This window comes from Hyla sarda, chromosome 7 (assembly GCF_029499605.1).
Source record: "Hyla sarda isolate aHylSar1 chromosome 7, aHylSar1.hap1, whole genome shotgun sequence".
Lineage (NCBI taxonomy): Eukaryota > Metazoa > Chordata > Amphibia > Anura > Hylidae > Hyla > Hyla sarda.
In genome coordinates this window covers 206,781,025-206,807,922 of record NC_079195.1, presented here as the reverse complement: position 1 = coordinate 206,807,922, position 26,898 = coordinate 206,781,025, and the positions used below count along the sequence as shown (strand labels likewise).

The 26,898-nt window shown below is 43.3% G+C and overlaps 1 protein-coding gene across 2 annotated transcripts in view; it reads left to right on the top strand.

The window, feature by feature from the left end:
- Positions 1-15,774, top strand: part of SLC5A9 (solute carrier family 5 member 9) — a 36,387-nt gene extending 20,613 nt beyond the window's left edge. For both annotated transcript variants that reach the window (XM_056532468.1, XM_056532467.1), the window contains 6 exons: positions 1,844-1,994; positions 4,338-4,506; positions 4,589-4,804; positions 7,887-8,001; positions 12,497-12,571; positions 14,787-15,774. In XM_056532468.1, coding sequence (XP_056388443.1) covers positions 1,844-1,994; positions 4,338-4,506; positions 4,589-4,804; positions 7,887-8,001; positions 12,497-12,571; positions 14,787-14,995 — 935 coding nt within the window. In that variant the 3' untranslated portion in view covers positions 14,996-15,774. The remainder of the gene's footprint in view (positions 1-1,843; positions 1,995-4,337; positions 4,507-4,588; positions 4,805-7,886; positions 8,002-12,496; positions 12,572-14,786) is intronic.
- Positions 15,775-26,898: the final 11,124 nt, after the last annotated feature.

The following is a 26,898-nucleotide window of genomic DNA, read 5'->3' as shown; positions in this document are numbered from 1 at the left end:
CCCTTCAGATGCGGCGATCAAAGCTGACCACCGCGTCTGAAGGGAAAGTGACACTAACCCGGCTGTTCAGTCGGGCTGTTCGGGACCGCCGTGATTTCACCGCGGCGGTCCCGAACAGCCCGACTGAATAGCCGGGTTAGTGCTTACAGGACACCGGGGGGGACCTTACCTGCCTCCTCGGTGTCTTCTCTGTTCAGGGATCCCCTGTATGGCCGGCGCTCTCCTTCCTCGTCATCATGTCGTCGCGTACGTGCGTCGGCGTGCGTAACGACGTGATGGCGGCGACGGAGAGCGAGGATCCAGCCGGCAGCAGAGACGTTTCAGAGCGACAGGGACAGCGATGGAGCGACATCCAGGGCAGCGGTGACGGGTCCGGAGCGGCGGACACACGTGATTATTACCTCCTATGCAATGGTCTTCAATCTGCGGACCTCCAGATGTTGCAAAACTACAACTCCCAGCATGCCCGGACAGCCGTTGGCTGTCCGGGCATGCTGGGAGTTGTAGTTTTCAACATCTGGAGGTCCGCAGGTTGAAGACCACTATTGGATTCAAAATCTTTATTTTTTTTAGATTTTGCCCCTAAAAATTGGGTGCGTCTTATACGCCGGTGCGTCCTATAGGGCGAAAAATACGGTAAAATGTCACCTCCATATGCGTACTAGTGTTGAGCAGCATAGGCCATATTCGAATTCGCGAATATTCGCGAATATATGGACGAATATTCGTCATATTCGCGAATTATTCGCATAGTCGTAATATTCTCGCTTTATTTTCGCATATGCGAATATTCGCATGCGCGAAAATGAATATATGCGAAAATTTGTGTATACACAAAATAACAAGCGAAACTTCGTATATGCGAAAATATGCATATGTAAAGTTTCGTATATGCGAATATTCACACACCAGTCTCACACAGTAGTATTAGAACCTTCTTACACCACATAAGCTGGAAGCAGAGAGGGGTGATCACTGTGATGTGTACTGTGGGAAAAAAAAAAAAAAAACGAATATTCGTAATTACAAATATATAGCGCTATATTCGCGAATATTCGCGAATTCGCGAATATGCGATATTCGCGAATAAAATTCGAATTGCGAATATTCGCGAGCAACATTGCGTACCACTTTACCAATTCAACAACATGCATTTCTATGTTAAGTATTTATAACCTTTGACTCTGGTGCCACTTGCATCATTCTTTACTTGCTAGAGGAGAATTACCAAATGGCGACACAGTACCTCACCGCGCACACTCTCTCTGTCCCAGTCTTAGTCTGACTATGTTGACTTGTCTTCCAATCTTTCATACACTTCTTTGATATATACAAGACTTGTACATGAGCCCTAAACCACAGATTAAGGAGGTTCCTGCTTGAAATAATCCCTTGTCCATAGTACAATGCCAATCACTTGCTTTCTAGTGTTGCTCGCGAATATTCGTTTATTTTTTTTTTGTAATTTTTTTTCACAGTACACATCACAGTGATCATCCCTCTCTGCTTTCCAGCTTGTGTGGTGTAAAGAAGACTCTAATACTACTGTGTGAATTTTCGCATATACGAACATTTGTATATGCTAATTTTCGCATATGCGAATATTTACTTGTGTTAATTTTCGTATTCGCGCATTTTTCCCTTAAGCGAAAATAAAACGCGAATATTCGCGAATATATGACGGATATTCGTCCATATATTTGCGAATATTTGCGAATTCGAATATGGCCTATGCCGCTCAACACTATTGCTTACCGGGGTACGAGGCGTACAGTCCACATAGTCCTGTGAAATACTGATAGGTGTTTTTTTTTTTTTTTAGTAATTCTTTCCCTTCTTCTAGGATTAAAGGGTTTGATGATAGCAGTCATTGTGGCGGCTCTTATGAGTTCTCTCACGTCCATCTTCAATAGTGCCAGCACTATATTTACTCTTGATATCTGGATCCGTATACGCAAGAATGCCAAGGAACAGGAGCTTATGATCGTCAGCAGGTACAGTATGGGCATTGTTGTTTCTGGTCAATGCTAGAAAAATAATGGCATGTTGACCGGTATGTAAAATAAGACTTGAAAAAAAATAGGATTTTCTTAAAGGGGTACTCCCGTGGAAAACTTTTTTTTTTTTTAAATCAACTGGTGCCAGAAAGTTAAACAGATTTGTAAATCACTTCTATTAAAAAAATCTTAATCCTTCCAGTACTTTTTAGGAGCTGTATACTAAAGAGAAATCCAAAAAAGAAATGCATTTCCTCTGATGTCATGACCACAGTGCTCGCTGCTGACCTCTGCTGTCCATTTTAGGAACTGTCCTACTTTTTTTTCCTTCTCTGGACAGTTCCGCAAATGGGCAGCAGAGGTCAGCAGAGAGCACTGTGGTCATAACATCAGAGGAAATGCATTTCTTTTTTGGAATTTTCTTTAGTATACAGCCCCTAAAAAGTACTGGAAGGATTAAGAATTTTTTAAAAGAAGTGGTTTACAAATCTGTTTAACTTTCTGGCACCAGTTGATTTAAAAAAATAAATAAATAAATAAATAAATACTTCTACGGGAGTACCCCTTTAAAGGATCACAAAGTTTTTGCGTGCCACATTTAAAGAAAAATGTTTTTGCATGTTGGTCTCTATGGTAGAGTAAAGAACACTTGGCTCTTATAACCATAGGAAAGACCCAACCTATATGCTAGTCACTCAGTATACAAACAATGGGTCTGGCATCTGTAAGTCCCTAAGGTTCCATAGGTTGTGTCTTTCAGATGAGTTAGATTGGTTCAGGTTGGTGGAATGAGGAGTCATTTAAAAAAAAAAAAAATGATATCACACGAGACATGTCAAAAGTTTTGATCAGTCGGGGTCTCAGTGATGCAACACACACACCAATCTGGAGAATGAGTTTGGGCCCTGTAGATAACAGAACCACATGTTGTAGAGCGCTGAGAAACGGGGAGTGAAGTGCGCTGCCACAGGCTTCTCCCTGCTTCTTCTGCTGAAGAGACTTCATTCAAGCTTTTAAACTGAATAAGCTCACTGCAATACACTTAGGTATATATCAACATCCCCTCTTGGCAGGACGCAATGTGCACCCTATAATGTACTTGACATACGTAACACAGCCCTGCCAGAGACATGTCAAAATTTGTGAGGACTCAGAACCAGATAAATACATAGAAACAAAAAATACAGTAGCTGTGGTGGCCTCTAGATCATTTGTACCATACATCTTTGTGTCCCGTTGGCTTCAATCAGTATCACTCAAAATAGAAGTCATGACTCCCATACAAAACCAAGAAAAGTCATCAAATGGGTACTCCACTGGAAAACTTAATTTTTTTTAAATCAACTGGTGCCAGAAAGTTAAACAGATTTGTAAATGACTTCTATTTAAAAATCTTAACCCTTCCACTACTTATCAGCTGCTGTGTGTTCCACAGGAAGTTCTTTTCTTTTTTTTTTATTTCCTTTCTGTCTGACCACAGTGCTCTCTGCTGACACCTCTGTCCATTTTAGGAACTGTCCAGAGTAGGAGAAAATCCCCATAGCAAACCTCTCCTGCTCTGGACAGTTCTTAAAATAGACAGAGGTGTCACCAGAGAGCACTGTGGTCAGACAGAAAGGGAATTCAAAAAGTAAAGAACTTCCTCTGTAGTATAAAACTGCTGATAAGTACTGGAAGGATAAAGATTTTTAAATAAAAGTAATTTAAAAATCTCTTTCACTTTCTGGCACCAGTTAAAGGGGTAGTCCAGTGGTGAAAAACGTATCCCCTATCCTAAGGATAGGGGATAAGTTTGAGATTGCGGGTGGTCCGACCGCTGGGGCCCCCTGCGATCTCTCTGTACGGGGGCCAGGCTCTCCGGCCAGATAGCGGGTGTCGACCCCCGCACAAAGCTGCGGCCGACACGCCCCCTCAATACATCTCTATGGCAGAGCCGGAGATTGCCGAAGGCAGCGCTTCGGCTCTGCCATAGAGTTGTATTGAGGGGTCGTGTCGGCCGCCGCTTCGTGCGGAGGTCGACATGCCTCCTTCCCGCGGGCTGTCGGGGCTCCGTACAGGAGATCGCAGGGGGCCCCAGCGGTCGGATCCCCCCCGCGATCTCAAACTTATCCCCTATCCTTAGGATAGGGGATAAGTTGTTCACCACTGGGTCACCACTGGACTACTCCTTTAACTTAAAAAAATTTTTTCAAGGGGAGTAACCCTTGAAAAGTGGAAAGCAATGGGCGGCTGCCAGACACATCTAGAGTCTGAATGTACCATAATATCATGTATTGTGACTTTTTATAATGTTCCACCATCTAAGAACTCATAACCATCTGATCCATGTTTTCCTTTCAGAGTCTTCATTGTGGTACTTGTGGTAATCAGTATTTTGTGGATCCCCATTATCCAAGCAGCAGGTAGTGGTCAGCTCTTTGACTATATGCAGTCTGTTACCAGTTACCTCTCTCCGCCTGTTACTGCTATATTTGTTCTGGCAATTTTCATCAAGAGAGTCAACGAGCCAGTAAGTGTCCGCTGGAAAGGTTCCATTGTACCTACTGTACATACAGAAAACTCAAGACTAAACTTGTTGCATCTATTGACAGGGAGCTTTCTGGGGTCTGCTCATTGGCCTGCTGGTGGGTTTGATTCGAATGATCATGGACTTTGTTTATGTAGCTCCCAATTGTGGGCAGGAGGACACCAGACCGTCAGTGCTGAAACACGTCCACTACTTGTATTTTGCCATTTTACTCTTTGGACTGACCTCAGTTATCTGCATTGTCATCAGTTTGTTCACAAAAGCCATACCTGATGAAGAGGTAAGGGTACAGGGTATCTTTTATATTACTCCTTCCTTAAAGGGGTACTTTACCCCTAGACATCTTATCCCTTATCCAAAGGATAGGAGATAAGATGTCTGATCGTGGGGGTCCGGACGCTGGGGACCCCCGCGATCTCCCTGCTGTACCCGGCATTCGTTTAGAGCGTCGGAGGCTCGTGACATCACGACCACGCCCCCTCAATGCAAGTCTATGGGAGGGGGCGTGACTGCCGTCACGCCCCCATCCATAGACTTGCATTGAGTGGGCGTGGCCGTGATAAGCATGGCGTGACCATGGCGTCACGAGCCTCCGCCTCGCATCCCCAGTCATCTGGCACAGAGCAAAGTTGACTCCGTGCACCGGATGTCTGGGTGCCGCAACCGAGATCCCCAGCGGCGGGACCCCCCGAGATGAGACATCTTATCCCCTATCCTTTGGATAAGGGATAAGATGTCTAGGGGCGGAGTTCCCCTTTAAATGATGTAAGAATAATAATTACATTATGAATCCTTACTAACACGTTATGACTTGTTTTATTTCATACTGCCTCATGTACATGCTGTAGAGATGAGCGAACTTACAGTAAATTAGATTCGTCACGAACTTCTCGGCTCGGCAGTTGATGACTTATCCTGCATAAAGTAGTTCAGCTTTCAGGTGCTCCGGTGGGCTGGAAAAGGTGGATACAGTCCTAGGAAAGAGGACTCCTAGGACTGTATCCACCTTTTCCAGCCCACCAGAGCACCTGAAAGCTGAACTAATTTATGCAGGAAAAGCCATCAACTGCCGAGCTGAGACGTTCGTGATGAATCGAATTTACTGTAAGTGCGCTCATCTCTAATATGCTGTATACCAGGGGGCTAGTGTTTCTCTTTATGGGGATTGCCAGCTGGAGCCTGATTTGGCCAGGCAATGTACCATGGGAAAAAATATATGCAGATCAGCTCTCCTCCAGAAGGAAGAACTATGGGGGAGATTTATCAAAACCTGTCCAGAGGAAAAGTTGCCCATAGCAACCAATCAGATCGCTTCTTTCATTTTTAACAAGGCCTCTGCAAAATGAAAGAAGCAATCTGATTGGTTGCTATGGGCAACTCAGCAACTTTTGCTTTGCACAGGTTTTGATAAATCTCCCCCTATATCTCTACTCGAAGTAATATTCTATACCTCAGTGTAAACCAACCTGTTGCAAAACTACAATTCCCAGTGAGCCATAGGGTGGAGATCAATGTTATGTGTCAATGTCCAATCCATAAACAATCCTTGAAGCAAGACTAGGAATTATGAGTCGTACCAAAAATGTCCAAAAAGAAAAGGACCCATCTATAGACAGCTATCACTACAAAGCTAGGGTACTGGTTGGCTGGGTAAGAAGTGTGCGTTAGTCTTAAAGGGGTACTCCGGTGAAAAACATTTTTTTTTTTATCAACTACTGGTGCCAGAAAGTTAAACAGATTTGAAAATGACTTAATCCTTCCAGTACTTATCAGCTGCTGTATGCTCCAGAGGAAGTTGTGTAGTTCTTTCCAGTCCGACCACAGTGCTCTCTGCTGACACCTCTGTCCATGTCAGGAACTGTCCAGAGCAGGGGAGGTTTGCTATGGGGATTTGCTCCTGGGGTCAGACAGAAAAGAAATTCCTCCGGAGCATACAGCAGCTGATAAGTACTGGAAGGATTAAGATATTTTAATAGAAGAAATTTACAAATCTGTTTAACTTTCTGGCACAAATTGATCTGAAAAAAATTGTTTTCCACTGGAGTACACCTTCAAAGGGGTACTCCCCTGGGGAAAAAAATAAAATAATCAACTGGTGGCAGAAAGTTAAACAGATTTGTAATTTACTTCTATAAATAAAATCGTAATCTTTCCACTACTTATCAGCTCCTGTATGTGCCAGAGGAAGTTGTTTTATTTTTGAATTTCCTTTCTGTCTGTCCACAGTGCTCTCTGCTGACACCTCTGTCTATTTTAGGAACTGTCCGGAGCAGGATAGTTTTGCTATGGGGATTTGCTCCTGCTCCAGACAGTTCCTGACATGGACAGAGGTGTCAGCAGAGAGCACTGTGGTCAGACAGAAAGGGAATTCAAAAAGAAAACAACTTCCTATGGAAAATACAGCAGATGATAAGTACTGGAAGGGTTAAGATTTTTTAATATAAGTCATTTACAAATCTGTTTAACTCTCTGGCACCAGTTGATTAAAAAATTTTGTTTTTTCCAGTGGAGTACCCCTTTAAGGTGTCCATACGCCTTTTACTAAAGTCGGCTGAACCTACAACCGCCTTTGACCAACTATCTAGGTTGTATGGTGACCTCCCAACTCCTGAGAGAAGGGTCGGGTGTGGTGGATTGTTCTCACCTGACAACCTTTTGTTTTTGTGACTATAAATTGCCATCAGAAATGTCTGGCTGCATTTCTGGCTCCCTATAGACGACACTTGACATTTGGCCAACAGTTATTGAAAGTGTGAAGCATGAAAGCAAGACAGAGCAGTAGGCTTAAAGGGGTACTCCCCTGGTAAACATTTTTTTTTATTTTTTATTTTTAAATCAACTGGTGCCAGTACTTTTATTAAAAAATCTTAATCCTTCCAGTACTTATCAACTGCTGTATGTCTTTTTGAATTTCCTTTCTGTCTGACAGCAGTGCTCTCTGCTGACACCTTTGGTCCATTTTAGGAACTGTCCAGAGTAGAAGCAAATCCCCATAGCAAACCTCTCCTGCTCCGGACAGTTCCTAAAATGGACAGAGGTGTCAGCAGAGAGCACTGTGGTCAGACTGAAAGGAAATTCAAAAAGAAAATAACTTCCTGTGGAGCATAGAGCAGCTGATAACTACTGGAAGGGTTAAGATTTTTTTATTGAAGTAATTTACAAATCTGTAACTTTCTGGCACCAATTGATTAAAACATTTTTTTTTTTCCAATGGAGTAGCCCTTTAAGGAGACATATACAGTTGTTATAAGGCTGGATTATGAGCTCAATTTAGAATATTGGGTTACAAAATATTATTTCATAGTCTAGGATCTTGTTGTGCCAAAAGTGTAATTTTTTGCTGTACACTTTCTATTATTTAGCTTGGTTGCATGACTTGGTGGACACGGCATAGACCCGATCAAACTCCTTCCCTGAAAGCTGAAGAGGACATTGCTGTCATATCGACCACAATTCCACCTATTGAGAAAGAGCCAGGTAAAGGAGATTTGTCTTTCTGGAATCTTTAGGTCTGGGGAGTGGACCTCCACTTGGGTCCTCCACCAAACCACCAATGACTTCAATAACCAATAGTGTTGACTAGTGTTGAGCGGCATAGGCCATATTCGAATTCGCGAATAATCACGAATATATGGACGAATAATCGTCATATATTCGCGGATATTCGCATATTCGTAATATTCTCATTTATTTTCACACATGCGAAAATTAACATATGCGAAAATTAACATACACGAAATTAACATACGCTAACATTCGCATATGCGAACATTCTCGCAGCAGTCTCTCACAGTAGTATTAGAACCTTCTTTACACCACACAAGCTGGAATTAGATAGGGATGATCACTGTGATGTGTACTGCGGAGAGAAAAAAAAATGTGAATATTCGTAATTACGAATATATAGTGCTATATTCGCGAATATTCGCGAATATTCGCGAATTCTTTAATATGCGATCTTCGCGAATAAAATTCACATTGCGAATATTCGCGAGCAACACTAGTGTTGAGCAGCATAGGCCATATTCGAATTCGCGATATTTCGCGAATATCTGGACGAATATTCGTCATATATTCGCTAAATTCGCATATTCGCATCGTTCGCGAATGGAATTCGCATTGCGAATATTCGCGAGCAACACTAATAACCAATAGTGTTGCTCGCGAATATTCGCAATACGAATTTTATTCGTGAATATAGCACTATATATTCGTAATTTTTTTTTTTTTTTTTCTGAGTACACATCACAGTGATCATCCCTCTCTGCTTCCAGCTTGTGTGGTGTAAAGAAGGTTCTAATACTACTGTGTGAGACTGGCGTGTGAATTTAGGTTTATGTTAATTTTCGCATTTGCTAATTTTCACATATGCGAAAATTAGCAAATACGAAAATTAACATAAACCTAAATTCGCATATGCGAAAACAAAAATTTGCATATACGCAAATTGGTTTATGCTAATTTTTGCATATGCGAATTTAGGTTTATGTTAATTTTCGTATTTGCTAATTTTCGTATATGCAAATTTTTGCTTATGCTAATTATGGTTTATGCTAATTTTCACATATGCGAATTTTCCCATGTGCGGAAATAAAACGCGGGTATTACGAATATGCAAATTTAGCGAATATATGACGAATATTCGTCCATATATTCTCGAAATATCGCGAATTCGAATATGGCCTATGCCGCTCAACACTAATAACCAATAATCAGATACAAAATGTAAAGTTTAAGTAACATGAGAAAAGATGTTATGTTATGTATTCCTGGAGAAAAAGGAGATTTATTAAAGGTCATTGGCATCTTATGAATCACTATAGGCACTTATTATCTTTTTTTTATTTTGCCTGTATGTTTACATATGACTGCCTTAAAGGGGTACTCCACTGCTCAGTGTTTGAAACAAACCGTTCACGCCCCCTCCCATAGACCTGCATTGAGGGAGCGGGGCATGACATAATGAGGGGGCGTGGCTATGACATAACGAGCTCCCGTCTCCAGTATTCGGAGCGATTTGTTCCAAACACTGAGCAGCAGAGTACCCCTCCTATAGACTTGCATTGAGGGGGCGGGGCATGGCATCATGAGGGGGGCGTGGCTATGACATCATGAGCTCCCGTCTCCAGTGTTCGGAACGATTTGTTCCAAACACTGAGCAGCAGAGTACCCCTCCTATAGACTTGAATTGAGGGGGCGGGGCGGGGCATGGCATCATGAGGAGGCAGGGCTATGACATCACGAGCTCCCGTCTCCAGTGTTCGGAACGATTTGTTCCAAACACTGAGCAGCAGAGTATCCCTCCTATAGACTTGCATTGAGGGGGCGGGGCATGGCATCATGAGGAGGCAGGGCTATGACATCACGAGCTCCCGTCTCCAGTGTTCGGAACGATTTGTTCCAAACACTGAGCAGAGGAGTATCCCTCCTATAGACTTAAATTGAGGGGGCGGGGCATGACATTGTGAGGGTGCGGGGCTATGACATCACGAGCTCCCGTCTCCAGTGTTCGGAATGATTTGTTCCAAACACTGAGCAGCGGAATACCCCTCCTATAGACTTGCATTGAGGGGGCGGGGCATGACATCATGAAGGGGCGGGGCTATGAAGTCATGAGCTCCCAGCACCAGCTCCAGCATTCCAAATGCCGAGCAGTGGCGTACCCCTTTAATCAGATTATTGTCCAATGTGGTGGACAATAATAGGCGCACAATGTTACCAAAGTTTCTGTGATATTGTGAGGTCATTGGCCAGGACATGTAGGGGTGGCTTTATTTGCATAAGGGAGCCACAATTTAGTACTTGCCCCAGTGACCCTCTCTGCCCCCTGAGGGGAAAGTTATCGGGCCCATGTTGACTCACCATGTCATTCCCCCCACTGTACTAGATTCTCACAATCCTTCCCTCGGATGTGGCTAGATGGGCTATGGGGCTGTCCCTTTGGTTAACCCATTGTATATTGCCTCATTTTCCCTCTTTTTTGTTTTTTAAAGGGAAACTGACAGCACATAGGTAGATGACCCTGTCTATAACACTTATTACCGAGACAACTGGTGCAGCCGTTCAGGAGATATTCATCTTGTTGCTACTATGGTATTTTCTTCTTAACTGCACTGAAGGAGTCTGCTAATATATGTACAATGCTTTCTCCCTTCCACTCCAATGATAACCCTGCCCCTGCTGCCTATAACTTCGCCCCTTCACGTACCTGCTGAGGAGAAGGAGGGATTAATATTTATGAAGGGGCGGGGTTATCACTGGAGCGGGCGGGAGAAAGCATTGCTGATACAGCAGCCTCCAGTGCAGTTAAAGGGGTTCTCCACCATAAGGTGATTTTAGTACATACCTGGCAGACAGTAATGGACATGCTTAGGAAGGATCTGCGCTTGTCTTGAGGCTAAATGGCTATGTTGTGAGATTACCATAACACTGTGGCTAGCTTTTTGCAAACTTGTATTTCCTGTTTGACTTTTCTTTTTTTGACTACAAATCCCACAATTCCATTTTCCTCCCTCCCACACATCAGCCATCCTACCCATTGAAACATAAATGAGCTAAAGACCTGTGGTTTTCAAACAGGGTGCCTACAGCTGCATCAGTTGCAGATTGATCTCTCTCCCACCAAGCGATCGCTCCACCCATTGAAGCAGACAGGCTCCCTGTCATAAGCTGACTAGTGAGTCAGGTCTCGGACGCATTGCAAGCTGGGAAAAATCCGAGACAACAGTCATTTTGTATGCTGATAAAAATAAATAGTGGGGTGAAAATCACATAAGAATTGTGAGAAAACCGTCACACACAGGTACAGACACTATATTATGGACTACACTAACTTTACAGTCCCTGTAGCATAGTCAAATAAAAAAAAAATCCTGGAATTCCCCTTTAAGAAGAAAACACCATAGTAGCAATAAGAAGGATTTCTCCTGAACGGCAGCATCAATTTTTCCCCAGTAAGAAGCGTTAGTAACAAGGTCACTGCACAGTCTAACTATATATGCAGGTTAGTGCGGGTGACCCTGCTGTCCGCACAATGACCCTCTATGGGATCAGGATATATAGTAGTTATACACCTTTCCTTCTGCTCTAGCTGTATACTGCTGCTGCTATCTCTTTGGTATCCGAATAAATAGTAGCCATACACCTCTTCTGAGCTTGTGTTCACACATTGTATTTCTTGCTTAGTGGCTGTATACTTCAGAGGAAATTATTTTCTTTGGGGATTTCTTTTCTGTCACACCCACAGTGCTCCCTGCTGACACCTCTGTCCATTTTAGGAACTGTCCAGAGCAGCATATGTTTGCTATGTGGATTTTCTCCCGCTCTGGACAGTTCCTGACATGGACAGAGGTGTCAGTAGAGAGCACTGTGGACAGACAGAAAAGAAATCCAAAAATCAAAGAATTTCCTCTGTAGTATGCAGCTGCTAATAAGTACTGGAAGTATTAAGATTTTTTAATAGAACCAATTTACTAATCTGTTAAACTTTCTGGCTTCAGTTGATTTTTTTTAAAGAAAAGTTTTCCACCAGAGTACCCCTTTAATATGTGAACACAGCCTATAGGTTTCAATTCTTCAGAAAACACCTCAATTGTGATCACAGGTCAGATTACTTTTGCCTCATGGCATTATTACTTTAAGAAAACACAGTTTAGATTAGAAAAGGAATCAAAATTGCACATAGTGTAAACTGACCTCAACCCACTTATGAGTCTAATTAGTCCACCGGGTATACTTCAGCACCAGCTTCTTAATTAATGACCAGATGCAGTGATAAAACTCCACACCCTCAGCCAGAGGATTCATGGGAAATGTAGGCAGCATTAGGAATCCGTATTAGTGATAAAATTGCATCCAGTATGGAGCCAAACCTATGCATGCCACATCAGCTAAAACAGGTAAGCACATACTATATAAGCAAAAACAATCCCTGGAGCGTTTCTTTATTCTTTATTTCTGTTTATATTTCCAGAAGGAAGCGTGATGCCACAAGATGACATTTTCCAAGACAATTGTTCTGTACAGGAGCAGAAAACAAGTATTTACAGTAAGTACATAGATTATTTATTCTACAAGCTTATACTTTAGAAGCCCCTTAGCTCCAGTTATAGATTGCGACAATTTCAATAAATGACAATATTGTACCAACTGTATACCATGTTCTTGACAAGATGCCCAATAGATAACAGACTACTTGGCTTTTAAGATTTCAGTGTTTTATCAAATCCATATTACTTTTTAGTTGGCATTTTACAAGATATTCCATAAATTATAGTAGAGAAGGGAACCTGGCCCCCAATGGGCATTAGAACCAAAATAATATTTTTTGATGACTCTGAGTCCCCTTCAACAACCGAATGCATCGATGACTTATATCAGTGTCTCCCAACCTTTTTCGGCTCAGGGTATCCCTTGGAACATTTGTTTTCGCGGGGCACCCCTACCGAAGTTGATGAGCTTAAAATTTTAAAAAACAAAGGAAAAAGCCACAATGCACAACATCTGTTTATCTGTGGGTATATAGATTACAGTGCTGCTTTATACAGCAACTCACAAGTGACGTCTTCTCTAATCAGCATTGTTCCCTTTTCTTCTCCATCTGGTCCGGACCGTCCTGACCATTTCTTCCAGCCACAAGTCTTTACCTATAAACCTACAAAACAAATCTATTAGGCTCCGCACTTTTCCAGCATCAGCCTTCAGATTCCCCTTTTACAAGTGAAGAGGAATACAGGGGTCTATAGGTGTAAAGAGAGGTGCAGAAAGGTGTGCATGGGCGACAGGAGTGTAGATGAGTGTACATGGGTGGCAGGTGTATAGATGAGTGTACATGAGTTTACATGGGTGACAGAGGGGTGTACATGGGTGGCAGGTGTATAGATGAGTGTACATGAGTGTACATGGGTGACAGAGGAGTGTACATGGGTAACAGAGGGGTGTACATGGGTGACATAGGAGGGTACATGGGTGACATAGGAGGGGTGTACATGGGTGACAAAGGGGTGTACATGGGTGATAGATGGGTGTACAGGAGTGTACATGGGTGGCAGAGGGGTGTAGAGGGGTGTAGAAGAGTTTATATAGGTGACAGGGGCTCATAGGGGGTGCCAGAGGGGTGTAGGGGTAACAGATGGGTGTAGAAGAGTGTACATGGGTGACAAGGGGGCATAGGGGGTGACAGAGGGGTGGACAGGAGTGACAAGTTGGTAACAGAGGGGTGGACAGGGGTGACAAAGGGACAGAGGAGTGAATAGGGGGTGGACAATGGGGGAGAACATGGGTGACAGGGGGATGGAGAGGGGTGACAGAGGGGTGAATATGGGGGCTGGAGATGGATGACAGGAGGCTGGAAATGGGAGACATGGGGTCAGAGGGATAGACAAGGGTGACAAGGGGGTAAAAGATGGGTGAACAGGAGTGCCAGAGAGGGGTGGACTGGGGTGACAAAGGGACTGAGGGTTGAATAGGGGGTGGACATGGGTGACAAAGTGGTAGACTGGGGGGGGTCAGAGGGGTGGGCAGGGGGGGTGGACATGGGGGTGAACAGGGGTGGCCAAGGGTGACATGGATGACATGGATGACAGGAGGGTGGACATGGGAGACAGGGGGTCAGAGGGGTGGACAAGGGGGACAAGGGAGTAAAAGAGGGGTGGACAGGGGTGACAAAGAGACAGAGGGGGAATAGGGGGGACATGGGAGACGGGGGTTAGACTGGGCGGAGATGGACAGGAGAGGGTGAACATTGGTGATAGGGGGTAGACTGGGGGGTGGACAGGGGGTGAACATGGGTGACGGGGGGTGGACAGGGTTGAGAAGGGGTAACAGAGGGGTGGAAAGGGTACAGTACCTTAAGCAAGGCGGCACAGGTATCCGGTGCAGTTTCCACACTCTCCAGCAGGCCATTTTCAGCCTGCGACTAACTCTGCCGTAAGGGGAAGCTTCCCTTCCCCCCTGCAGCGCTGTGAGTCACAGGTGTACAGCCGGGAATTTTTTTTTTAAAACCCAGGCAGTTGGGAATCACTGACTTATATAATGCATTTAATTCAGATATATGTTTTAAACATTATCATTTTTCTATGGATGGTGGCATGTTATCTTTCGGAACATTAGGTGAGGCAAAGCCTAACAAACTACTGCAGAATAAAGGTGGTGATGTTATGAATTGATCCATGACATGTGACTGGTTTTTCGTGGATACGGTGTGGGCCACATCTTTCAGTACATCCTCCTGTCCATTGATTTTATCTACCGTCTTCTTACAGCTCCAAAAACTTCCTGGTGGAAAAAGTTTTATTTCTGGTTCTGTGGTATATCAACGCAGCCTGAAGCCAAAATGTCCAAAGAAGAAGAGATGAAGTTGCAGAGGAAGTTGACCAGTATTGAAGAGAAACCATTCTGGCGAGCCGTGTGCAATATCAATGCCGTCATCCTCCTCGCCATCAATGTTTTCCTCTGGGGTTACTTTGCATAAACTACAATGAGCAGAAGGAACTCTGTAAAGTTTGTGGTCAGAGTGTGAATTGACAGCAATTGTAGAATATCACCGACCCAGAGCTGTCGTCTCCCTCTCCCACCTCCGATCTTCTAGACCTTGTAGACAAACCCCAAGTGGTGCAATGTTTTTCTATATAATAACCGCCATATCTCTATTTACCCCATAACATCCGTACCTTAGAAACCATTTTTTAAAGTTTTATAGCACTGGAATCCATCTTAAGAAGCCAAAGACTATCTAAGTGAGTCCCAAACAGCAAAGCACACTAGAAGGGTCATCCACTTCGCTTACACATGGAGGAAAGGAAGGAGAGGTCTCTAATCATTCATATGGGATCCAGGACTAAACTAAAGGATGACGATAGATGATTTAATGATATTATAAGGAGTCTGTGGAGAATGTGCATAAAATAAAGGTTAAATATAATCCATTCTCTAAGTGGAGGTCCCAGCAGTCGGACCCCCACCAATATGATACTCATAACTAAGCTGATGCTAACTATGTAATGTGTATGGGGGTCTCCTGACTCTCCTCTAATGTCAGCGTAAAGAAGGGTGTTCTAGGGCTGGGCGGTATACCAGTTCATACCGAATACCGAAATTTTTGGGCTGCACGATATGAATTTTTCCCATACCGCAATACCGGTTTGGCCCCTCCCCCTCAGGAATGAATGAATCAGCTCAGCGTTGCGCTGTCCCCACATCGGGGAACTAATCATATGTGACCCGCCAGCACTGTCACGTAAGGAGCTCTGGCCGGCTTCTTACATGACATTGGGCTCAGCCTATCACTGGCCGGGGCGGGACATCGCTCTGGCCGGTGATAGGCTGACAGCTGTCCGAAGTTCCCGCCCCCCCAGCGTGCGGCCAACGTAGGTAAGTTAAAGTTTATTTTCTTTATCTTTTGCAGCCCGGGCATAGGGATACAGCGTACAGCAGTGCGCTGTCTCAAACCTGCGGACCTCCAGCTGTTGCAAAACTACAACTCCCAGCATGCCCGGACAGCCGTTGGTTGTCCAGGCATTCTGGGAGTTGTAGTTGTGCAACATCTGGAGGTCCGCAGGTTGGAGACCACTGGCGTACAGTGAGTTCCAGCGCCGGCGGCCCCCAACAAAGAGGAGGAGGGCAGTGCTTGACATATGTGAGTAATACCCCGCTGGGCTGATAATTAATTGGGGAGGAGCATAACAGCGCTGGCGGGTCACATGATTTGGGGGGGGGACATCACTCGCGGGTCACATGATTTTTGGGGGGGTGAAAGAAATACCGTTATATACCGTGGAACCGCCATAAGTTACAAAAATATCGTGATACACATATTTGGTCATACCGCCCAGCTCTAGGGTGTTCCATATCGGACTTAACCAGTTAACGACCATGGATGTCTATGCTCGTCCAATGGCCGTTAACGGGGTATGACGCGGGCTCCCAACTTGAGCCCGAGTCACACTGGCCGGCCCCCAGCTGATTCCTGTAGCTGGGGGCCGGCGTTGTCTAAAGGTGCCTTTATCCTGTCCCTGGTGGTCCAGTGGGGTGGATTGTCCCCCCACAGCACGATCGCGGGCAGGCGATCCACTGCTGAGGTAGCCTGAGGGCTTACCTCTCCTGCTGCGGAGGCTCCTGCACTCTGAATGATAAAGCCTGGCAGGGCTTTATTAATCGAGCGCAGAGCACACAGATCAATGGGATTCTATGGAATCCCATTAATCTGTATGAGGAATCAAATGGTTCCTCCTAAAAGTCCTCTAAGAGGACTAAAAGTGTAAAAAAAAAAAAAGTTAAGAGTTTAAAAATCACCCCTCTTTCACCAAATTCCATATAAAAATATATAAACATAATAAAAATAAGCATATGTGGTATCACCGCATGCGTAAATGTCCGAACTATAAAAATATATCATAAATTAAACCGCACTGTAAATGGCGTATGCGCAAAAAAATTCCAAATTCCAAAATAGTGTATTTTTGGTCACTTTTTATACCACAAAAAAAGGAATATGCCCTCATACCACCCCGTCCGCGGAAAAATAAAAAAGTTTTAGGGGTCAGAAGAGGACAATTTTAAATGTATTAATTTTCCTGCATGTAGTTATGATTATTTTCCAAAAGTACAACAAAATCAAACATATATAAGTAGGGGATCATTTTAACCGTATGGACCTACAGAATAAAGATAAAGTGTCATTTTTACTGAAAAATTTACGACATAGAAATTTACAAAATGGTGTTCTTTCTTCAATTTTGTCGCACAATGATTTTTTTTCCCCATTTCGCCATAGATTTTTGGGTAAAATGACTGATGTCATTACAAAGTAGAACTGGTGGCGCAAAAAATAAGCCCTCATATGGATTTTTTAGGTGCAAAATTGAAAGGGTTATGATTTTTAAAAGGTAAGGAGGAAAAAACAAAAGAGCAAAAACAGAAAAACACTTGGTCGTCACGCCCCCTCCCATAGACTTGCATTGAGGGGACAGGGCTAAAACGTCACAAGCTCCTGGTGCTGGGAAAATTGGGGGGAAATATTTGTCAGCCAAATATTTGTTGGCAGATCCAACAAAAAAATGATGAGATAAGCCAACGTTTATCAAATCTGTATGGCCCGCTCTACATATACAGATATTCATACCCTGGAGAACTTAAAAGGGTAATATGAAGGGGAAAATAAACATTTCCAGATTTGGAAATTACTTATATTATATAATATATAAAAATCTTAATTCTTCCAGTACTTATCTTGTGTTGTTCTTTCCAGCCTGACCACAGTGCAAGCATTACACAACTTCCTCTGGAGCATACAGCAGCTGATAAGTACTGGAAGGATTACGATTTTAATATAGAAGTAATTTACAAATCCATATAACTTTCTGGCAGCAGATGATTTGAAAACCTTTTTGTCCTCCAGGGTACCCCTTTAAAACTCTTTACACCCTCCAATTTAAGTCTTGATGCTGTTCTTGAGCTCAGGTAATCAAACTATAGACACTTTCAAATTTCTTTTATGTAAATATATCTAAAAGGGTCATTTATAAAGGGTATGCGGGTATGATAGATAGATAAATAGATAGATACATAGATAGATATATAGATAGATAGATAGATAGATAGGAGATAGATAGATATGAGATAGATAGATAGATAGATATGAGATAGATAGATAGATAGATAGATAGATAGATAGATAGATAAACAACCACATTTTACAGAGACCCCTCCCCCCTGTCTTTTGTTGAAAATTCAAGACAAAAAAGAAAAGAAGTCACACAAATCTGACATTGTAAATGACAAAGTAGAGATGAAACCAACTTCCCATTTTTCAATTTACTTTGTATATTAATATTCATGAGCAACATCAATGTCCTGGTGTATGTAGATATGATATGATTTAGAATACTTCAGAATTGTATCATAAAGAAATATAAAGCTTTAATAATGGTGCTATAAATTAAAATATTCTGCTGCTTCATTGTATCCAGCATAGAGGGATATATGTATTGTGATAACTTGAGGACAAGTTAGTTCATGGGATTTCTATATCCATCTGACTGTCTGTCTATTTATCTACCACATATCTATCTATCATTTATTTTTATATCTATCTATCTCATATATCTATCTATCTCATATATCTATCTATCTCATATCTATCTATTATCTATCTATTTCATATCTATCTATCTCATATATCTATCTATCTCATATATCTATCTATCTCATATCTATCTATCTATTATCTATCTATTTCATATCTATGTCATATATCTATCTATCTATTTAATATCTATCTATCAATCTCATATGTATCTATCTCTCTATCTATCTATCTATCTATCTATCTATCAAAAAAGTTGGCCAGCACATACTGATACACAACTATTGCATGGACCCGGCATACAGGTGCACGCTGCTAGGCTAAATATACACAAGCAGGAGAATACAGCAGCACACTGCTAGCACAAAGATATATATGAAATATGTCCATAAAGAAGGAAATAGTAAGTACGGCACTGCCGCGTACCTTTTTCTATAGCGGGAGACCGTAGTGTAAGTCGGGTCAACACCTGTACACTGGTAGTAGTAACTTTCTTGACAGTGCTCTATCCTCAGATAATAAAGAGAAGGAATCCAACATGGAAGGAAAACAAGAGGAGGCACTGGAACTGCAGTTTCTCAAAGTTTATTCCATCAGGTCTTGGATACAACTGAGGCCGACGGGCCGTTTCTCGCTCACATACGCTTAATCATGGCCCGTCGGCCTCAGTTGTATCCAAGACCTGATGGAATAAACTTCGAGAAACTGCAGTTCCAGTGCCTCCTCTTGTTTTCCTTCCATATTGGATATATGAAATGCTATATTGCTATAATGAAAGATGAAAAATGTAGGTACTTGGCTTACCATTTGGACAAATAGTGTGTACCATCCCACCACTATAAGGTGACCTCATTGGGACAGACCCTACACTATAAACAGCCTCTGAGCAGTAAGCACCTGTATGCCGGGTCCATGCAATAGTTGTGTATCAGTATGTGCTGGCCAACTTATCCTTTTTATGTATTGTACATATCGGGGGGAGGTGGCTACCTCCATGTTGGTTCGTGCCCCCGCAAATTTTATAAGGTGCTGGATGTTCCAGACCTGGCAAGTCTGTTTACTGAATGGTCAGAGGCATATTCATAGTGTAGGGTCGGTCCCAATAAGGTCACCTTATCATGGTGGGATGGTTCACACTATTTGGCCAAATAGTAAGATAAGCACCTCAATTTTTTATTTTTTATTATACCAATATAGCATTTCATATTTCATACATATCTTTGTGCTAACAGTGTGCTGCTGTATTCTCCTGCTTATCTATCTATCTATCTATCTATCTCATACCTATCTATCTGCCTATTTTATGCTCCCAAATCACAGGCAGCATGAAACATATACAGGCAGCAGGATGGCCAGACATTATGATTTACTCTGAAACTCTTTTTAGAGGAATGATAGTTTTAAAAAGTTGCCCGGACCTAGTCATGAGGGTATTTCCGGGTGGCAGGGCCATTTTAACACACTGGTGGAGCCAATGCAAGGTTTCCTGGAGTCCCCCCCCCCCCCATTCTATTCTAGAGACATTTTTTGGGACACATTGGCGCATGATTACACATGTTGCTTTTATATTACATTTAAAACCCATTAAAAACTAATTTAGAAAGCCAGATATATGTAAAAATGCAAAGATGCTATGTGTCATAGAGATGTCATTGGAAAAGTTTTGGACCCATATGTGTTGTCTTCATTGATTGGATAATTTCTTCTCTATTTTGCCTAGACCGCCATGATGACTTCTTCCAGCCACAACTTGATAGCGCCACTAAAAACAATAGAGCCAGATAGTTAACCAAACTAGAATAGTGCCCCACACAGCACAGTGCCTCCGCCTGGGTCTTGAGAAGAGCTGGCAAGGTTTCTCTTCTTCTCACAGGGGTTGACTCAGGAACCCCCCACCTAGCCTAGTAAATGTAAACTCTATATGGCATAAACACAAGTGCAGCATTACAAAAATGTCTCCCTCTTAAATTGGGACACAGCCACAGACAAGGACAGAAAAAGGATGGTCAGTTAGAATACTTGGTATTGGCCTTAGAAATGGTGGCTGATGGTGAGTGCACTAACAACCTATCACACCTTCTTATAACCCCCCCCCCCGCACATGCACGCACTGTATTATATGCACTGCAGCCAGATTATCAGGTGAAATGGCCATACGTTGCCGCAGATGATGAAGAGCTTTAGACATCACGGGTGCTCTTATATACTTGTATCTAAGCTGATTCAGTGTGATGCTGTCCAGAGCCGTGTATCTAAGCTGATTCAGATATACAACTCTGGGCAGTATCACACTCATTGGGCTTCGATACAATGCTCTGGGTAGTATCATACTAAATCTGCTAAGATACACGGTTATAAACAGTATCACACCGAAAAGGCTTAGATTCACGGCTCTAGGCAGTATCACACTGAATGGGCTTAGACACTACCCAGAGCCTTGTATCTAATGATACTGCAACGTAAAACAAAAAGGAGAACAAAAGATGTGTCTGCACTCACCACAGTTTTCATAAACAGTTCATGCTTTATTGAGGCACAACATCCTCGAACAAAGTCGAGGCACATCTTTCACCCGGGGTACAGGGAGGGAGAGCGGCTATACAGGCCACGACAGGAGCGACAGTGCGGTTTCGCGTCAAAGACGCATCTTCTGGTTACCCCTTGTGAAAATGTAAAAAAAATTGGGTAATCCCAGCAATTTAGAGTTAAAAAAAAATCTAATTTTTCAATTTACGGCCAACTGTTGAAAAAACCTATGAGGTGTAAGTACTCACTGTACCCCTTGTTACCTTCCTTGAGGGGTGTAGTTTCAAAATTGTGGTCACTTGCCTTTTTTTTTTTTTTTAGATTTTGTGTCAGATGCTCGGCCTTTGCGGTGTTTGGGAATCACTGGCGTAGAATAACCCTATGTCCACCCCTAAGCAATTCCTAATTTAGTTCTCAAATGCGCATGGCGCTCTCTCACTTCGGAGCCCTGTCGTATTTCAAGGAAACAGTTTAGGGCAACATTTGGGGTATTTCCGTACTCGGGAGAAATTGTACTACAAAGTTTGGGGGGCTTTTTCTCCTTTAACCCCTTATGAAAAGGAAAAGTTGGGGCCTACACCAGCCTGTTAGTGTAAAAATATAAAAATGTTTACACTAACATGCTGGTGTTGCCCTATGCTTTCTATTTTCACAAGCGGTAAATGGAAAAAAAAAGACCCCCAAAATTTGTAACGCAATTTCTCCTGAGTACGGAAATACCCCATATGTGGGCATAAAATGCTCTGCGAGCGCACAACAAGGCTCAGGAGTGAGAGCACACTATGTACATTTGAGGCCTAAATTGGTTATTTGTACAGGGGTGACTGATTTTACAGCGGTTCTGACATAAACGCAAAAAAAAATACCCACATGTGACCCCATTTTGGAAACTACACCCCTCACGGAACGTGACAAGGGGTATAGTGAGCCTTAACACCCCACAGGTATTTGACAAATTGTCGTTAAAGTTGAATGGGAAAATGAAAAAAAAAGAATTTTCACAAAAATGCTGGTGTTACCCTAAATTTTTCATTTCCACAAGTAAGGACTACAACGCTCAGAAGAGAAGGAGCGCCATTGGGCTTTTGAAGAGAAAATTTGCCACGTGTGTTTACAAAGTCCCCATAGTACCAGAACAATGGACCCCCTCCCACACATGTGACCCCATTTTGGAAACTACACCCCTCATGTAATGTAATAAGGGGTACAGTGAGCATTTACACCCCACAGGAGTCTGACCGATTTTTGGAACAGTGGTCCGTGAAAATGAAAAATGTAATTTTTCATTTGCACAGCCCACTGTTCCAAAGATCTGTCAAACGCCAGTGGGGTGTAAATGCTCACTGTACCCCTTATTACATTACAGTAAATACTCACTGCACCCCTTATTAAATTCTGTGAGGGGTGTAGTTTCCATAATGTGGTCACATGTGAACTGAACTGTTCACTGTTCTGGCACTATGGGGGCTTTGTAAACAAACATGGCCCCTGACTTCCATTCCCAACAAATTCTCTTTCCAAAAGCTCAATGGCGCTCCTCCTCTTCTGAGCATTGTAGTCCGCCAGCAAGAGCACTTGACGTCCACACATGGGGTATTTCCATACTCAGAAGAAATGTTGTTACAAATATTGAGGGTAAATTTCTCCTATTGCCCCTTGTAAAAATGTAAAATTCGGGGAAAAAACAGCATTTTTTTTCATGTACACATCCAACTTTAACAAAAAGTCGTCAAACACCTGCGAGGTGTTAAGGCTCACTGTACCACCTTGAGGGGTGTAGTTTCCAAAATAGTATGCCATGTGGTTTTTTTTTTTGTTTTTTTTTTTGCTGTTCTGGCACCATAGGGGCTTCCTTAATGTGACATGCCCCTCAAAAACCATTTCAGAAAAACTCACTCTCCAAAATCCCACTGTCGCTCCTTCCCTTCTGAGCCCTCTAGTGCACCCGCCGAACACTTGACATACACATATGAGGTATTTCCTTACTCGAGAGAAATTGGGTTACACATTTTAGGACGATTTCTCTCCTTTTACCCCTTGTAAAAATTCAATAACTGGGTCTACAAGAACATGCGAGTGTAAAAAAATTAAGATTTTGAATTTTCTCCTACACTTTGCTGCTATTCCTGTGAAACACATAAAGGGTTAACAAACCTTTTGAATGCCATTTTGAATACTTTGAGGGGTGCAGTTTTTATAATGGGGTCATTTATGGGGTATTTCTAATAAGAAGGCCCTTCAAATCCTATTTCGATTTAGAAAATTTTGTGAAAAATTGGAAAATTGCTGCTATACTTTGAAGCCCTCTGATCAGGGCTGGATTAACATAGGGGCGGATGGAGCTGCCGCTCCAGGCCCCTACGTTAAAATAGGCCCAGTGAATAGCACGGGCGCCCCGCGACAGTTATATTTACAGAAAAAGAGGGCCGACCATGCGATGTCCCGTGCCCGCAGGGGGCCCCCATCACATTCGGGACATCCCTGTGTCCCGAAAAATCTTTTCAGGACACAAGGATGTCCCAGCGGTTACCTCTCTGCGGCGGCCCCTGCGTCAACTTTAAAAACGCAGGGGCCGCCGGGAGGTAGCGCATGCAAGAACGTTACTGACATCCTGTGCGTGCACCTATAGGAGTAAGGCAGAGCGGAGCATCGAGGAGGACGCGCGCAAGGTAAGTCACCAGCAGCATGTCATCTTCAGTGTTCCGACCTCCGGTCCTGAGACCAACTGCTATGGCCCATAGGCCATAGCAGTAGATCGTGACCCCGGTTACCGGGGTCCCCGGACTGGAGGAGCGGAGGTCAGAACACTGGGGCAGTAAACAGGCATACAGCCTCCAGCTGTATATGGCTGGAGGCTGGATGTCTGTGGGGGAACTATACTGCACTTAATGTGGGGAACTATACTGTACCTTATGTGGGGGAAACTATACTGCACCTAATGTGGGGGACTATACTGTACCTAATGTGGGGGAACTGTACTGCACCTAATGTGGGGAACTATACTGTACCTAATGTGGAGGAAACTATACTGCACCTAATGTGGGGGACTGTACTGCACCTAATGTGGGGTAACTATACTGCACCTAATGTTGGGGGACTGTACTGCACCTAATGTGGGGAACTATACTGTACCTAATGGGGGGGAAACTATACTGCACCTAATGTGGGGGAACTGTACTGCAGCTAATGTGGGGGAACTATACTGTACCTAATGTGGGGGAAACTATACTGCACCTAATGCGGCGAACAGCTGTCACGCCCCCTCCCATAGGCTTACATTGAGGGACGGAGGGTGACGGCACACGGGGGCGGGGCCGTGACGTCACAACGCTCCGTCCCCGTGATCGACAGTAATCAGACCCGGAGCGAGCACGCTCCGGGGACTGATTCTAACGGTGGGCTGCATGCAAGATCACGGGGGTCCCCAGCGGCGGGACTCCAGCGATCAGGCATCTTATCCCCTATTCTTTGGATAGGGGATAAGATGTCTTAGCGCCGGAGTACCCCTTTAACTATTCCATATCTTGGGTCCAATATTTTACTCTCCAGCAAACATGGGATATCTGTCCAATAAAGTGACGGTAACCTTGAAAATTACTGACAAATACAACATTTCTCTTGTGATAACCTGCAAGGCATTTTGGGTAGGAACAGGTAATTGCATTGTGCTTATATGACTATGTTAGTAGGTGTTCTGGGGTTCAGGGCTGATTGCATTGGTGACCCCTCCGGCAGTTCCGGGACAATAGCTTTTACATCCAGTCTCTGAGTCTCAGCACAATCTGCATAAGGTTTCATTCGACCTTGAAGTATGAGATACCTTAAAGATGCTGCAGGCTGTACGCTCTAACTGTATGTTTCACCTATGAAATACAGATTATGTTTAGACAAACAGTTAACTGTAAGACTATGGTTATAAACTTTAAGGCCGGGTTCACATTGTGGAATCTTCGGACGGAATTTCAACCGGAGATCCCGCGGGCGGCGTGAGGACCCCACAGACTGCATTGCGGCCCCCATAGGCAGCAATGTATTTCTGAGCGGATATTTCGGCGGATACACTCGGAAATCCATTGCTGTCCATGAGGACGGCAATGCAGACTGTGCGGTCCTAGCGCTACCCATGGGATCTCCGGTGGAAATTCTGTCTGGAGATACCGAAGTGTGAACCCAGCCTAAAGGGGTTCTCTGCATTGAACAATTCATTCTTCTTAGATGGGTCCCCCCGAATAATGGGTTGATCCTGCTGCTAAGACCCTTGGGGATCAGATGTAATCTCTAGGGGAATAATGGCAGCAAGTGATCGGTTCTTCTGCAGTGCCTCCACAGGGGAAGTGAAGGATTACACTGTGCCCCTTGAAATTAATGGTGTGTCCAGGTAATGCAAGGACTTTCCAGGTCCTCCAGAGCATTAATAACCTTCTGGTGAAAAAACTAGGATTTGTGTTTGCTTGTCTGCCTTTTAAAGTGGAACCTCTTTAACCCGTTTACCACCCCGGACAAGCATACTCATCCTGGAAACATTAAGGGGGAATTCAGGAATTAAGCCGGATCCATATCTGGCTGCTTTTAGCAATTGAGGGCTACCACCAAAATTCGGCATTGAGTGATCTCCAATGCTGGCTGTTTTAACTGTTTTAATGCTACTGACAGAAGTGACAGCAGCATTTAAACAGTAGCACAGCACGTTATTAATGGTTCAAAGGTCAGATGAACTAGATCATGGGGAGATGATCCATTGCCATGGCAGCTTTCTGAAGGCTCAGTTCCTTCTAGTCAATATAGTCAAAAATGTTTTTGACTATGTCGCGCCCCCTTCCCATAGACTTTCATTGAGGGGGCGGGCGAGACGTCACGAGGGGGCGGGCAAGACGTCACAAGGGGGCAGGCGAGGGGGCGGGCGTGACTTCACGCCCGGCGGCTGCGAACACGGAAGCCCGCACACAGCGTTCAGAGTAATGAACTTCCGGACGCTGTGAGCGGAGCTCCGAAAGTCAGGGCAGCGCACAACCCCTTTAACCTGTTAAAGTGGTACTCTGCTGGAAAACATTTTTTGTTTATCAACTGGTGCCAGAAAGTTAAATAGATTTGTAAATTACTTCTATTAAAAAATCTTAATCTTTCCAGTACTTATCAGCTGCTGTATATGCATAGCATTGAACAGTGTATGCAATCAAAAGACCGCATGGTATAGCCCCCTATGGAGACAAAAAAAAAAGTTAGAAGTGTTAAAAAAAAAAAAAAAGTTAATAAATGTAAATAAGCCCCTCCCTTAATAAAAGTTTGTATCCTTCTCCATTTCCCATTTTTTAAATATAATAATGTAATAAAAAGTAAACATAAACATATGTGGTATCGCCGCGTGCGTAAATGTCCGAACTATTAAAATATAACGTTAGTTAAACCACACAGTCGATGACGTACACATAAAGAAATACCAAAGTCCAAAATTGTGCATTTTTGGCCACTTCATATTTTATGAAAAAAAAACTAATTTATAAAAAGCCATAAAAAAGTCACATCAAAACAAAAATGGTACCGATGAAACTACAGACCACCCCACAAATATGTTTTTTTTTTTTTGTTTTGCCGCACACTGTGTTATAAAATAAGTGATGTCATTACAATTGGTGACGCAAAAAATGGGGTTATAGTTTGGGTGAACAGGAGTCCAACAAGGGGTCACTTACTTAGATATGTCCAGTAGGTCCTGAGCTCTGCCTCTCAGAAGATCTTCTGCTAAATTCCGTGAATCGAGCACAGCG